Source organism: Hetaerina americana, unplaced genomic scaffold (genome assembly GCF_022747635.1).
Source record: "Hetaerina americana unplaced genomic scaffold, ioHetAmer1.1.p SCAF_4, whole genome shotgun sequence".
NCBI lineage: Eukaryota > Metazoa > Arthropoda > Insecta > Odonata > Calopterygidae > Hetaerina > Hetaerina americana.
In genome coordinates, this window is record NW_027286985.1 from 12,627,388 (window position 1) to 12,644,013 (window position 16,626).

Here is a 16,626-nt window from a genome sequence, read left to right on the forward strand (position 1 = left end):
AGGAAGATTCACTGATACCTGGATGTTGAAAGTTGTGATATCAGGAAGAATATTAGTTACGAGGATAAGGCGGGTAAATAGAATGTGCATTATGGATAGCAAGGAGGTGGGAACTATGAACTGAAGGAGGTATTGTACGTACGCACAAGTTTAAAAAAATTTTCCAAACGATTTCCTGAGACTACAATCCCGAGTAGTGGTTTCCAGAGCTCGTTTGAACTTCCACTGCACTTAAGAATATGTTTGGCAATATTTTTATGCATTAACAATTATAGGTACTTAAAACTTGATAATTATATTATTTGTCTACTCACATACTGCCTCAGAGACCTCCCCGCTACCACACATTCACACACATCAAACTGTTGCTTCTTATGAATATCTACCGTTCCACTTAACTCTGCAGTTTAATTTGCATTGTATAGTCCATTACTTGTTGATAGGAAGGTCAGAGATAGATCATAAATCATAGAGAAAAATGAAAGGGTTTTTGAAATATTCAACTGGAATGTTTTTGTTCACTCAAGTATCTATGACGTGTGCTTCATAATTTCGAAACGTATTACAATCAATTTTTAATTCCATGCTATTTTAATGAAAATTAGAGTTTTGAAAAAATAACTATTGTTCACCTTAAGGTCAAGGTGTAGAGTGATAAACGATGCTGCTATCCTTTCTATAAAATTGCGTTTCTAAACTTCAAACAATCTTGAGGCCAGGTGCGATCTAGCCTCTCTTGTTCATCAAATGCACCTTTACTGATTAATCATTCATGCTTTCCTTCTCAGAGGATTTAAATGGAGTAATAAGTTTCTTTTCATGAGTGTCGAAGGCAGTTACCATTATTTCTAAAATTTCGAAGAATTTTTTTGCAGGATGAAGGGTTTTAAAATTTTTGAAACTTTATCTTCGAGATAAATTTCGTGTATATTTGATTTAAAGATTTGTAACTGCTGTCTCCGCGTTGGCTTTACAAAATCGGCAATACGTTCTTATCTCAATTAATAAATAAGGCAATCCTTCAACCATAATATGTTCCTGTAAATTTTCACATCAGTCAATCTAATATTTTGTTTCCTAAGAAACTATCTTTGCCTTCATTACGGCGAAGATAACTAACAATATACATTTCTAGCGATCGGAATTAAGGGAATACAGTTATCTAATGCAAAACAGACAAATGGATTTATTTTCTACAACGGGAACTAACCCATTATTATTTTTCGGTTTCCTATTGACTGGACTGCTGCCTAAAATGTGTGGTGCTCGCCTTCCCTAAAAGTGATAAAGATCAGCTCCCGCTGGTTTATAATCTCTGCCGTCCACGTTTTCTCATCCGCCGTCAAGTACACTCTCTTAACTATAAGATTATCTTCGGCAGGTATCGCTCTCGCATTGCGATCACTCTGTCTGCATGATGCAACCACCGCAGCTTCAGTTGTCATCGCGAGAGATGTAAAAACGATAAAAGAAACGGGCGCCTTACATATCCGCCGGTTCGATAACACGCCACCTTCTTATTCAGATTTCTTCTTAAGGTCCCCTTCACTCAATAATTATCTAGACGGCAGGTCTTTCCTTATGCTTCCAGCTCTTCTTTAATCCATCTTTATCGCAATTAAATTTCGTTCTAGTTTTCTCCCATTTTTTAACCGTTCATAAATGGCAATAAAGGCTTAGGCAAATGCACGTCCACAAAAAAATCAATCAAAAGGTCATTTTTTATTTTATGCCAATTGATGAAAAAGATGGTTAGGGAATCATTAATGTTGAAATTTTATAGAACCTTGGATATGACCACAATGTGTGTCGAATCCGTGTAATAATACTGTCCTAATTTAAAGGGCATTTTCATTCAATTTTGTTTGGTCGGAATCTAAAGGCATTAAGTACAAAAGACACTGGATCGAAACTTAATTTTCGTGCCCATTTTTCACCTGTAGTCCATCATTTAGTGGTAGGTTTTTGATTAGTCTAAAAATACTATTATTAATTTTTAGGCTCTCGGAAATAACCTCTGCTCTACTTCAAAGCTTTGATTTAATATTTAACTGCTACTATAACAACATTCAACACAACTAAGCCATTTGCAGGTCCATGTTTTGTCTATATCTCTCCATTATTTCCAAAACGCCGATTACTATTCTGCCCTCTGCATCGCTTTCCTCACACTTTCACTCCTATCAGCGCCTCAATCTCAACCATCTCAGCATCTCGCGCGTTGTCTCTCAAAATATCCTCTACCCACTCTTTTGTTCTTCTTCAAATTTTGGACAGAATTTAGGAAAAGGATGCATTTTAGGCTAGGATGACGTTTGGAGAAAAATTTAGGAAAATGACGTTTAGAGAAATATTTAGGAAAATGATATTTAGAGATATATTTAGTGAAATACTCGTATCTACCTCAGCGATAGAATGCTTGAAATATCACTCGAGAAACAAACGCATACGATATTTCGTGCATTTTTGCACCTTTATTACGGAACGTTTCACGAAATAGCACCAAATAAATTTGGAGGTAGGTCACACTGTTGTGTAGGTGGGTTTTCAGGTTTAAAAACCCCTAAAATCATTTAAATAATAGATACTTATTGCTTTCTGGTTTTTATTTGTATGTTAATTCAATCTTTTCAAAAGTCAACATAAGAGAACGTGATCCATTCAGAGGGTATTTCCAACGCTGGCGAAACATATTGTCCCTCAGTGATCAAAAGGAAAGCATGACAGTCGGATCCTATGAATACGGTGCAGCCTCTTCGGTGGGACCCCTCGGCTAATGCGTATGCAACGGTACGGCCTCGATCCTAGCATCGTTGGGGAAACGGCAGGAAGGGCTGCGGGCGAAACGGTTTGAGTTCGCTAAACCAAATAATAAAAGCAACCTCTCGGAGTGTAGGTTGAGAATAAAAACAGGGAGAATCAAGCGAGCGAGTAATAGGCTATTTATTTCAGTCCAATCACCCTCCTTCCGATCCCCATGCCTTAATACGCACACACACACACGCATACACAACACACACAAAATAACTCATGCTTTCGCCTCTTTCCCTTCTCTCCTCCCTCCCTCCGACTCTTCCTCACCGTCTCCACCCCATCCACCCTCCCCTCCCACGCCACGGCTGCCGGAATTCTTCCTCCGGAGTGGTTTCCAGTGGGAAGCACGGTCGGGGCGAGGGTTAGGGTGGGAGGGTGGAGAGGCCGGCCCGAGCGAGGAGAGATTAGGTGGTCAGGGGCGGTGGGCTTATGGGAAATGATAATCGGATGGGTGTAGCCGTTATTGGTGCTATTATATTAACGTTCCTCAGGATGTACGAGGAAATAATACCCATATGTCGGACCTTGTGGTGTTTATTCCCTCCTCCCCTTTCTCTCCCTCCCTCTCTCTCAGAAATGTGTCCGAAAAACGGCGCATGACGGGCGGAAGAAGACAATTGGAGTGAGCCCAAGAAAGGAAGTCAGTCTCCTCTGAATCTTTAAAATACAAAACACCACAGTCACGGCTAATTACCGAAATTGTAAGAGTATAGTAAATTATTTGTTTATTCCACCGATTGACTAAACATCTCAAATGCTCTCAAATGTTTTTTTTTCCTTTTAAAACAAGCTTTAAAGATTATTATTCTTCATCATTTCCTCTTTGATTCCTGTTTATTTTCATTTTCTTCCATTTGCATGTACCAGTCTGCCTACCTTTCCGTGTCCGTTCAGTTGCACTTGCGAAGAATTTTAAAAGTGCTGTGCTACTTGCATTTCCCTTTGAGGGATTATCATTGAAAATTGACACATTTTATTTCAAATTTTCCTTTTTTCCAACCACACCACTCAAACTTACCAAAAAATAATATTTTCCAGTTGCATCAGAAAAATTCTGAGATTTTTTTGCATCCCCCTTACTATTTTCGGCAATTCTTGAGTGGATTTTCATACAGTTATTAGTAATGAAATTCTATCTACCATAACCTTAATAAAGGGATGAGGTATATTTTATATAAACTGGGATTCTTCCTCATTTTGATTGCTTCATTGAATTTCTTAAACTTGGACTGAATAACGCTTCATTCCCTCTCATTGTTGGCTTTCCTCGGGTAGCCACACAATAGGGATCCGTTATTTCTACCATTCGTACCATCCGCGAAAGGCTTTTGAAACAAGATGTTATCTTTACTTTTGGAACATGAATTAGATGATTAGGGGTTATGAGCAAGGAAGGTTCTCAGTACAATTCTCATGTTATTTGTTCCCACTTCTAATCTTTCATCTCGCCCTTAAATACACCGACCAGAATCGCCGAATATTTATTATTTGCTATTTGCTATTTTGGAGTCTCCACATTTCACTCTCCATCGACTTTGTGATTCCACCTTTAGAGGGCGTGAAGTGAAAAAAAAATTGAATGCCAATTATTGTCTTAGTGTCATCGTTCTTTTGTTTTGTTTCTCCTCCTTCGAGCCTTCAATAATGAGATCGTTCGTATTCTGCATGCATCCAATGATTAGAATCGATGAATAAATCAAGCATTCACGACGACGATAGGAAAACAATAAGTGCGACATTGTTAATCTTATGAATGCTATCATTGCTGTCGCAGTTCTCCTTTTCATCAAATTAGATTTTTTTTACAAATTACTAGCGCTCGAAGTGAAGTCACCTGATTTGCAAGCTGCATGCAAATAAATCCAGAGTTGAAATATCATCACTTCCTCCAGTGATATGTTTACTTGTTAAGGCTTTTAACATGAACTACTTTGTAAACATTTGGAAGTCGTACTTGATCCCTTGTAATGCTGCATTTTAATACAGTGTCTTTATCTTTTTTACAAATGTTTCGCCACCAAAATGGGTGAGAGATGGTCGCATGGATACATCGGCCGCTTGCCACTCTATCACTCTGAGTACCACTGCCTAATGACCACAGCAATATCTTGACTACGTTCAAGTCAATTAATTGCAATTTGCGCATGAATATGTCTTTACATTTGCAGCAACATGCGTGTGTTATTACGGAACGGCATGAGCATCATGCGCTTTCATTTACATTAAAAATACTTGCAATGAAAGATTTTTTCTCACCAAATTTATCTACCGACCCACTATCTGATTCCCAGTGCCACCTTCATTTTTCTAATATACAGGGTTCGTCCGGAAAATAAGTGTGCTGATTTTTTCCCGCCGCTCCAGGCGCGCCCAGCACCGCTCTGACGGGCTGCGATTGGAGGGGGATATGTTGGCAAGCGACGCTGAAAAAGGCAGTCAGCTCTGAGCTGTGGTGTAGTGAGGAGCTCTGTTAACGCGAACCTCCACGCTCGACCCACGTCACGGAACGCGATGCCGAAGTTTTTGGACCAGCGTTATTCCATCAAATTTGCGGTAAAGCTTGGGAAATCGTCTACCGAAACTGTCGGTATGATTAACCAGGCTTACGGGGAGTCAGCCATGTCCAGAAACATTATCTTTCGGTGGCACAAGATGTTCGTGGAGGGCAGAGAAGAGGTCGACGACGAACCACGGCCTGGACGCCCATCAACGACACTCACCGACGAAAATGTGCGAAAAGTTCGCGATGTACTGAACTCTGATCGTCGTCTTAGTGTTCGGATGATAGCAGAGCAGTGTAATGTGCCAAAAACAATAGTGCACGAGATTATTAGGGAGCAATTACAGATGCGAAAAATTTGTGCAAAGTTGGTGCCGAAAGTGCTCAGTGATGATCAAAGACTCAATCGTTTGGAAATCGCGACACAACTTGCGGATCACTGCAAAAATGATCCACATTTTTTAGAGAACGTTGTTTCGGGTGACGAGACGAGGATCTTTGAGTACGACCCGGAGTCGAAAAGACAAAGTGCGGAGTGGCACACCCCATCATCACCCCGTCAAAAGAAAGCTCGCATGAGCAAATCTCGGATCAAGGCGATGCTCATTGTCTTTTTTGACATAAGGGGAGTCGTCCACTACGAATTTGTACCTGAACGACAAACTGTAAATGCTGCATTTTACGTCCAAGTGCTCGACAGGCTTCGAAAACGAGTCGCCCGCGTCCGGCCAGCGATCAAAAACATCTGGCGGCTGCATCACGACAATGCGCCGTCTCACACCGCGCTTGTCGTGTCGGACTTCTTGGCCAAGCACGGCGTGGCAACGCTGCCGCACCCGCCCTACAGCCCGGACTTGGCACCACCGGACTTCTTTCTGTTCCCGAAGATAAAGAGGAGTTTGAAAGGAACGCGATACGGGACTTTGGACGCCGTCAAAGAGGCCGTGACGACGTGTCTTCTTCGAGAGGTTCCCGATGATGCCTTCGCGGGAGCGTTCCAGGAATGGGAACGCCGCTGGAACAAGTGTATCGACTCACAAGGGTCCTATTTTGAGGAATATTAGCTTAAGGTATGTAAAAGTGTAATTAATTTTTTTTCCTGAGCTCAGTACACTTATTTTCCGGACGAACCCTGTACTCTCACAAATTTAAAATTCATTTAGCACAGATCAGTTTGTTATATTATCTACCAGCGATATAATGAGTTTAAGCATATTGGAACAAGTCTTAAGGAAGAGAATAAAAATAAATAGAATTCCTCCTGTCGTCATTTCTTTCCACGCGAATACTTTGAAACTAGCCGTATATGAAGAGCCGTTACTATGTGTATTGGTGATGAAATGTTTACCTTTTAAATATCGTCAAACTCAAGTACATACGTACCCAAGGTTAGCATATGATTGCTAAAAACTCGTAAAAATGGGTTTCATTTGTTTTCATCCTCTTTCTTATGGCAAAAAAATTAGGGAACTGTCTTATCTGCTGATACACCTACGTTGGAACGAACTACAATACATTTAGCGTTAACTGAACTTCAATTTACGAGAGGTCTTTACTGCCTCCCTTTCATGTTATGCAACGCCTATTAACTCATATTATCTAAAGTTGTTATATGTTGCAGAAATCTGAGAATCAGAATCTAGTAGACATTGCGGTGAAGGCTCATGGGTAATTATCACTACGAGCACAGAGCTTGGATTTTAAATGGCAATCGGAAGCTTATCTTTCGTCCGAGGAACAATGCTGCATCCATCAAATCACGTTCGTGCTTACTTCGGCTTTCGTTTTGATTTGCATTACGCTACCTTCCCTCAGAAAATTTCCTATTTCCTTGCTCTTCGATTGCTTATCACGCATGAAATAACATGAGGCTATATTTAGTCATGTTCAAGCAGTCCTTGGGAGAACTGCAGTACAATTTACGAAGACAAACGGCTGGGCAATGCAGAATAATTCCGAACACGCTTTCTCAATCTAATTCCGTGAAATTCATTTCCCTACCTCACGTTCCCTCCGGGATGAGGCACAAATAAATAAATGAATAAAAATTCGGATTCCCGAATTGATACATTGGAAACTTTTTTCAGATCTTCTGTAATTTCCAAACATTTAATACGTGTATCTACTTTGTTTTACGACGCCTCAGGACTCGAATTCAATGAAGTAAAAATGATCTCTTAATTTTGCTCTCTTTTTTCGATTCGGTTTCGTTGGGGATGCTCATGGGAAAGGTTTTTTTCCTCAACAGTGATTAGTCCAGGCCACGTTTGAGTAACGCAGTATTCGTTTTTTTCGTAGGGTAAATACGACCCACTTGTTAAATCCCAATAACCGATAATACGTTACCTGGTTTCACAGAACATATTGCTCTATCAAAACTGATTCACCTACCGCCATTTTAAATAACATTGTAATAAGCACGTAGCGCGTCAAATTGAACCGGGCGAATTGGTGCTCACCCCAGACGGACCTTCTTCTCTTGCGGCATTTTCTTCCCGCCACGACCCTCACACGGGTGGGGGAGAAAACCTTCTCTATTCTTCCTTCGCGTCATCTGTTCCGCGCACGGGTTCCAGTCTTGACGGGGGAAGGAGATCCTTTTTAAAAAAGCTGTGAAAGCTAAACGTTTTCTCCCGAAGGGCAGCATCGACAGACCTTGGCACGGGTAAAGGCGAAAGGCTTTGGATGGGGGGGAGGAACAGGGTGTAGGAAAAAAACTCCTACCTGCGGACAGCATTGAGGCTTGCGTACCGAAAGTAGGGAGTGAGGGGGACTATATTGGATCTGTGGGCCAGTGGGGAAAGAGATCATCACCCGATTACAAGGGAAAGCTAATCATAGCTTTTAAAGGGTAGCTCGCGTGGCAGATGCCAAGCGGAGTCCCTGAAAAGGAGCCTTCTGGGGTATGTGAATCGGTGGTACGTTTGCAAAAGAGGAACATTTTATATTTATACCAAAGGTTACCAAATTCAAGAATGAAATAGGGATATGGTAGCCCAAGGGAAAAATTCCAACTATAATGATCTTTCTGTTGAATAAAGTTCATCAAAAAACTCTTGTCTTCCCGGCCAAACAGTCTCACTTAATTTTCTCAAAATTTCTTTTCATGTTATGCAATGCAATTTGCATTGCATAACATGAAACATCCATATGCAATTTCCTGCTTTCATCAATTATTCCGTTATCATTATCATTCATTGTCATTCCAAAACAACCTTAGAAGTGCGCTCCTACCACCCACCTTTTATATATATATATATATATATATATATATATATATATATATATATATATATATATATATATATATATATAATATAAATAATATATATTATATATAATACATATAATATAAATAATATATATAATGCATATATAATATATATATTTCTATATAATTATATATACACAACATATATTCGATTTTCTGGGCCGATGCTCTAACCAATGAGCTAGTTTTGCCGGCACTGAACTTCGGGAATTAAGGTCTATTCTGTTCCAAAATATACGGATTTGGTAAGTAACCTAATTAAAGTGCCGTTCACGTAGATCTGTTGAGACCAGTGTGTATATATCAACTTTCCACCAACCTGTCCGCGCACCAGGGGCCTCCTGTTGTTCGTGAGTTTCAGCTTGTCGAAGGACACGACCCCTTGAGCCATCCACAGCTGCCCCGGCGCCGGTGAGTCTGGATGCACGAAGAGGCGCGCCGTCCGGGCTGTGGCGGTCCCCAAGGGCGGCGTGGTCCCCCCGCTGGAGGTGGTGGTGGATAAGGATGATGTCGCGGGGCATTCGACGGGGGGGTACGACGCGGAGGAGGCGGAAGAGTAGGGAGGAGAGGAGCAGGTAGTAGTTGGGAAGGCGGGGGAGCGATTCGAAGAGGGAGATGGAGTGGTACGTGACTGGGAAGGCGACGATGAAGATGGAGGATCTCCAGGCCCGGCCACCATCCACTGCGAGCTGCAAAATAAGTCAGAAGGAGGTTCAAATAATGAACGGTTTCATAAACTCAGAAAAATCAGGGAAATAGAATATTGGCATTGGCAGAGGAAATCTAGTAAGTCAGGTAAATTCATTGAAAAATGGAAATTTTCAGATTGTGAGAATAAAATCCTCAAACCATACGTAAAATCTACGTCTACTGACATACATGCATACATGTTAACCGACAAGCCACTGCTAAGGTGTGTGGCAGGGAGTGATTACACACCAGACTAATTTTGACACAAAATACCTTTCCCCTCTGGCGCGGTCGGACAACGTTATTCTGATCCCTTATGATTCGTGGGAAAAATTAAATCTTCAATCGATCTCTTGCACACTAAATCTCTAAATTATGTTCACACGATCTCTCCTACCACAGCGCGATGGAGCTAATAATACTTAATCAACATCACCACTAAAGAAAAATCCTTCCAATTTATGCAAGAGATTTAATCTGTAATATAACCTTCGCTTCGCTTTTAAGTGATTCTCAACCTAGCTCCTCTTATAAATTTGTTACGCTACCTAGTTTGTCATAACGACATTTTACTAATTTAGCTCATAGACCCTGCACGCGACCTTACTCCGCAATCAATCCAACTTCATGAGGATCCCTCAAATAGTGCACTTAGAAATTATTTTTTGCAAATTGTTATTTGATTAAGACTCTTCCCAATATTTCAGTAATTATTTAATTTGGGGGATAGAATATATTGTGCCTGATTGCATTTCTCCACTCACTTCAGATACTTACTGTTTGTGTCTCGTAGTAAAGACCTATCAATATGCTAGTTAAATAGTATCGGAAGTCTGATAGTTTTCTTTAAGCAGAGTTTAAAAAAATTGAAAAAGTTGAACTTAAAAGTCAGAGAAATTCATAAATCCGAAACTAGCAAACCTGTAATTGCAATCAGGACTTCCTTCCCCTTAGGGTACGCTAAAGAGAAGCAGAAAACGTCACAGCTACTAAACGAAATCAGCTTTATTATTTCCGATCTGAAAAATTACCTTCAGCTGAATCAAGAATTAATAATATATGATTTGAGACGGGTAAGTTTTTGGCGATGTTGTACTTCTACTCTTATGCATTATTACATAATTTATTATGTTATACTCTTTTTGCGACTGCATTTTGTGATTCCAACGAACACTCATATCTTGGAAACCCTCTCTGGTATGCCGTAAAATTAGTTAAATAGACTGCCGTAACTTGCTTTAAATTTTAAAAAAGCATGGCTAACAGGTAGGAAAAGGAGAGATTTAAGGAGAAACGTAATTCATAATTCGAATTGCTGAATTTGTAATTCAAAATTCGTCCCTATGAACATGCGATAGCAGTATTTGGTCGGATTTATTGGTATTCGAAAGACTCGATTCTTATAAACGATGGTATATATTATACATTCTTATAAACGATATACGTAATGCTATTGCATATATTCGAAAATTACATAATATACCTGTAAACGATATCCGACGCATCACCAGAGTATACTATATAATCTGGAGGCATAAGTCAAAGCACTTCCTTTGAGATTGTAACCGACTATGTTAAACATATGACTAACTGGTCCCGTTCGAGTACGACATCGATTAAAAAAGTTAAGCGATATCGGAATTTGGTATTCTAACTAAACCTGGCTTTTAGCTATAATTTTACGATGATCTTTTTGGAAAACTTATCAAGGTTTATTTGGAATTTTGTATTCAATACTTCATTTATAAACATGAAGTTGTTTGAATAAAAATATTTATAAAATTCTTAACTCATATGGTGTCTTTCTTGGGGTAATTTATTGCTTAGAATTCAATAAAAATCAATATTAAGTCCCTGGCTTGACATGTTAACAAGTCTTGTCAGGATCTTTATGCATTACATTGGCCTCTTACTGCGTGTTTTTCGTTCTTTGGAGCCAAAGATATCTGCAGAGGCTTTTAAAATACTGTAGGAGTACTTTTCGAAGACGCTCAGCTATACCTATATTTCTAGTTATTGTAAAATATGAATCATCTCATTTTAATAAACTTTGAAATATGTACGAAAGATCCAGAAATCACAAATAGAAGATAAAGGGAAACCACAAAATGTAAGACTTATACTTGTCCTTCGTTTAACTAGTTGCTACACATTTTATCAAAGAAAATATCTTTTAAAATCAAAGTTGGAAGGTATATTTTCATTTTTGGGGGATACAGAAAAATAAACATTTTCTGAAATTAATGGCAAACTGAGTAGAAACCTATTAAAGTTCCCAATTGTAACATAAAGTAATGCACAGCTTTTGCTGTTTTTTTCCTGTCGTTATTTTGTGACGCTGAAATAATTTGGATTTTTCATAAATTATGAAAGTCGACTAACGCAAAAGTCTCACACAAACTACCGTGTGACTAACAAGACTTTATTGTTACTTCGAATTGCTTAAGTGTCTTTAAAACTAACGACAGGAATACGTATACCACAGGAACTCACCACGTTTGTTCCCATTATTATTTTAAAGGTTTCCGCTTTCTGTACTAAATGCCCGTTCGGAAAATAATCTCATGTCGCTACCCTCTCAAAGACCTCAATTATTCCATAACTTCAAGATGTTTCTGTTGATGACCTCCACGTAATGTCCTTCCTTGCCCTTCTTTGTATTCCAGAAAAAATTCAATGCGACTCACATGATAAAACTGATTCTGCGATATCGGGTTCCAAAAAGAGCTACTCGTATTTCATTTTGTGCTACTGGAAAATTTTAACATGTAGAAATACCTATTGATGGAAGATATTTCAAGATGACTTTTGCTGAAATGTTTATAGTATCACTGAAAGGGCTCTTGGTTTAAAAAAATATTTAATCGAGTAACAAACTAATCTTCAAGAGGATTTCTAACTTTTTAGAGATCTTTTTTCGAGTGTCCAAAGATAACGAGAATCATGTTAAAATTTTCGTAAGACTCTGAACTCAGCGTCTTATGACTAAAAATGATGTTGATTTGACTTTGATTGAATCAAAGATCAAGATAAAAGCTAAGAGCTGCACGGATGACACCTCGTCCTAGATGACGTATTCTATAGTGACGATAACAAATGTGATTAAAGATTGTGATTTAATCTCCCCGTCAATCGACAAGTCGCGACGAGTAAATGATTGGATATACTACCTTGATCAAAAAGTTCCCGGAATAACCACCGTGTGGCGCTCCCATCGTTCCGATTTGAGTTCTGTTTTTTTTTGTTAAATTGGTACATCTGTTGTTGATATTCCCTTTAAATCTTAGTGTCATAACTTGACATTTGCAAAAGTTACGTAGCCAAGAGTACATCTATCTCTGTGTGTGTTGGCGATTTTTTACAATTTCAGAAATGGATTTAAATTTGCAACAACGAACTTGTATTAAATTTTGCGTAAAAAACGGATTTAGTGGCGCACGGACGTTGGAAATGTTGGAAAAGTGTTTCGGCAACGATTCTCTAAAAAAAACGGTCGTTTACCAGTGGCACGAGCGGTTCAGAAGTGGTCGTGAGTCATCGAAGATGATGAACGCAGTGGCAGACCATCGACATCGAAAGTCGGTGAAAAAATTGATAAAGTAAAAGAAATGTTGGTCAATAACCGCAAATTAACCATCAGAGAAATAGCGGAGGACTTGAACATTGCCTATGGATCCGCCCAAGACATTGTGGTTAATGATTTGGGTTTCCGTCGTGTAGCATGCCAAAAGACCTCAATTTCATGCAAAAAAGAGACCGTGTTGACGTCGCAAAAGACATGATTTGCGAGGCTGAATCCGATCCCACATTCATCAAAAGGATCATTACTGGAGACGAGACGTGGGTTTATGAGTACGACACGCAATCCAGACATCAGGCAAGTGAATGGCGTTCACCAAATGAGCCGAGACCAAAAAAACCACGTCGTTTTCAGTCAAAAAAGAAGGCAATGCTGACGGTTTTCATGGATTACAACGGTGTAGTGCATCATGAACTTTTGCCAGAAGGCCAGACAGTAAACAAAGAGTATTATTTGGGCGTTATGAGACGTTTACGTGAAGCAATTCGCCGAAAGAGACCAGAAATGTGGGCAGAAAACTCGTGGATTTTGCACCATGATAACGCACCGTCGCACAGTGCTATCATTATTCGTAATTTTTTGACGAAAAATGCAACAAATACCATCCAACAGCCACCGAATTCACCTGATTTGGCTCCCTGTGACTTCTTTCTGTTCAATCGAGTTAAAAAACCATTACGGGGAACGCGTTTTAGCAGCCGAGAGGAAGTAATGGAAAAATCGCAGGAAGCCCTGATGGACATACCGAAAACCGAATATAAAAAATGTTTCGAGGATTGGATCAAGCGCTGGCATAAGTGTGTTGAAGTCGATGGGGATTACTTTGAAGGGGACAATATAGATTTAGATGAATAAACTTGTATTTTTAATTTTCTGAATAAATTCCGGGAAATTTTTGATCAAGGTAGTATACATATAACAATCCTTATTGTTTAAACAGCTGGAATCATCTAACGAAAGATTAACCGTGATCTTGATGACATGAATATGACCGATTACAAAATTGTACAATTACCACAAACGGAGTGAAAGGAAGAGGGAAGGTGAAACACTAAACCAAACCTGGGTACGCACAGGACTCCCTTCAAATTTTGTCGCCTCTTCTTTAAAGCATCACCGTTCGATCTTCCAAGCGGAAATGGTATATTTTTTTTTATTTCTTCGACCTTCTAGAGATTAGAATGTTTCAATCAAGCGCAAGTAGACTTACCGTCATAAATATTATTATTCAAAATTTTCAATGCAACAATTTCAGAGCGTAAAAATCATTCGCCTTGACTGGGACTCGAACCCAGATCCCTCAATATCCGGTCGAGTGCTTTAGCCACTTAAGCTACCGAGGCGTCCTCTTAAACTCTGAAATTTTGGGGCTTTTAAAGGAACTAGATGTTATGACGAAATACCGTACATACAATGTCACATGCATTCGTAGTCGTGCGCGAGGCGCCACTGTCCACGAGGTTAAAGCCAACTTTAAACACTTATGGTGTTTTCCCTTTGACAAATTCCAAAGAAACTGCGGCAGATGCCGCAACAGTAACTTTTAACGGAGTCATCCGCTAATGTGCATTTCAATGCAACAATTTCAGAGCGTAAAAATCATTCGCCTTGACTGGGACTCGAACCCAGATCCCTCAATATCCGGTCGAGTGCTTTAGCCACTTAAGCTACCGAGGCGTCCTCTTAAACTCTGAAATTTTGGGGCTTTTAAAGGAACTAGATGTTATGACGAAATACCGTACATACAATGTCACATGCATTCGTAGTCGTGCGCGAGGCGCCACTGTCCACGAGGTTAAAGCCAACTTTAAACACTTATGGTGTTTTCCCTTTGACAAATTCCAAAGAAACTACGGGAGATGCCGCAGTCCCAGTCAAGGCGAATGGCAAGGCGAATGATTTTTACGCTCTGAAATTGTTGCATTGAAATGCACATTAGCGGATGACTCCGTTAAAAGTTACTGTTGCGGCATCTCCCGCAGTTTCTTTGGAATTTGTCAAAGGGAAAACACCATAAGTGTTTAAAGTTGGCTTTAACCTCGTGGACAGTGGCGCCTCGCGCACGACTACGAATGCATGTGACATTGTATGTACGGTATTTCGTCATAACATCTAGTTCCTTTAAAAGCCCCAAAATTTCAGAGTTTAAGAGGACGCCTCGGTAGCTTAAGTGGCTAAAGCACTCGACCGGATATTGAGGGATCTGGGTTCGAGTCCCAGTCAAGGCGAAGGATTTTTACGCTCTGAAATTGTTGCATTGAAATGCACATTAGCGGATGACTCCGTTAAAAGTTACTGTTGCGGCATCTCCCGCAGTTTCTTTGGAATTTGTCAAAGGGAAAACACCATAAGTGTTTAAAGTTGGCTTTAACCTCGTGGACAGTGGCGCCTCGCGCACGACTACGAATGCATGTGACATTGTATGTACGGTATTTCGTCATAACATCTAGTTCCTTTAAAAGCCCCAAAATTTCAGAGTTTAAGAGGACGCCTCGGTAGCTTAAGTGGCTAAAGCACTCGACCGGATATTGAGGGATCTGGGTTCGAGTCCCAGTCAAGGCGAATGATTTTTACGCTCTGAAATTGTTGCATTGAAATGCACATTAGCGGATGACTCCGTTAAAAGTTACTGTTGCGGCATCTCCCGCAGTTTCTTTGGAATTCAAAATTTTTCCTTCGATATATATTTTAGCCAATATTGATCTCATATTCTACTCTCCTTTATCTTAGATACCCTTAACTTTGTTCTAATAGAAGTTGATTTTAGAAGAACAAGACCCGCATTAGCCGATTTCGTCAGGAATTTCTTGACTCATAAGGTTTTCATTAGGCTCAGCTAATCACCACTTATTGAGGAAAAAATACGAAAAACAATGGTGAAGATAAAGGAGAAAGGGGATATGAAGGGACGCAGCGATGGAAGGAGGTCCCGAGGACTTGCTCGACGTGGAATGGGGGGAGGGGAGTCGTCGTGGGGTATGGTAGAGGGGAGGGGAGAGAGAGATGGTGAGTTAGTGGAAGGATAATAAAAGTGTCCCGAGAGTGGCGGTTGCGAGAGGGACGTAACTCTTTCACCCCTTTCATTGCATTAAGTGCTATTTGGCTGGGTGGGTTTGCGGACGGGAGGGGGGAGAGGTGAAGGGGATGTGGCGGCGGAGGGTGAGAGTTATACCTCTCCCGTCGGTGCGGGGGGAGGAAGGAAGGGGTGCGGAGAAGAGCGGTCTGCTGCACGGATGGGAGGAGGGGGTGGAGGCACTTGGAAGGCCATGCGTGCGATGAGTGATTATAATGAGGGTTGACGGCGCGACGCACACCGCCAGAGTGAGAGAATTCACACGCGCGCGCGCCCGTCCATCCCCCCCCCCCATCCCCATCGACGCTCCCGCCGACGACGACTTTCACGGTACAAGTTTTCTTCAAACGGCGGTAAAAATCTTTCGTCGCATGAGGCAGGGCCGTATTTCAAATTCGGGATGTGGAATTTCCACATTATTGCGTTCCTCTCTTTCTTTCTCTCTCTCTGCCATCTTTCCCTCCTCGCTGGACAGCCTTTCCGAGTTTTTATAACTGAGCGCGCATTAAAGGGAGCGTTTTTCGACAACCGGAACGGATCCGAGCCGCAATGACGTCATTAAGCCCGAGTTTCATTTCCGTTTGTCTTCGTCGAGTTGAACGCACCATCATCTCTTCCTCCCTCGTAACTGCGTCTTTGTCTTCCATTTAGTTCGTGCACGGTGAATTAACAAGAACTTCGGAATTTACGCTGCGTTC

The 16,626-nt window shown here is 40.5% G+C and overlaps 1 protein-coding gene across 1 annotated transcript in view; it reads right to left on the reverse strand.

Annotated features, from left to right (window-relative positions):
* The window catches only part of LOC139692071 (T-box transcription factor TBX18-like), a 130,929-nt gene that overhangs the window by 50,467 nt on the left and 63,836 nt on the right, over positions 1-16,626 (reverse strand). The window contains exons 4-5 of the mRNA XM_071590102.1: positions 9,233-9,274; positions 8,905-9,025 (exon numbers count right to left, since the gene is read on the reverse strand). Coding sequence (XP_071446203.1) covers positions 8,905-9,025; positions 9,233-9,274 — 163 coding nt within the window. The remainder of the gene's footprint in view (positions 1-8,904; positions 9,026-9,232; positions 9,275-16,626) is intronic.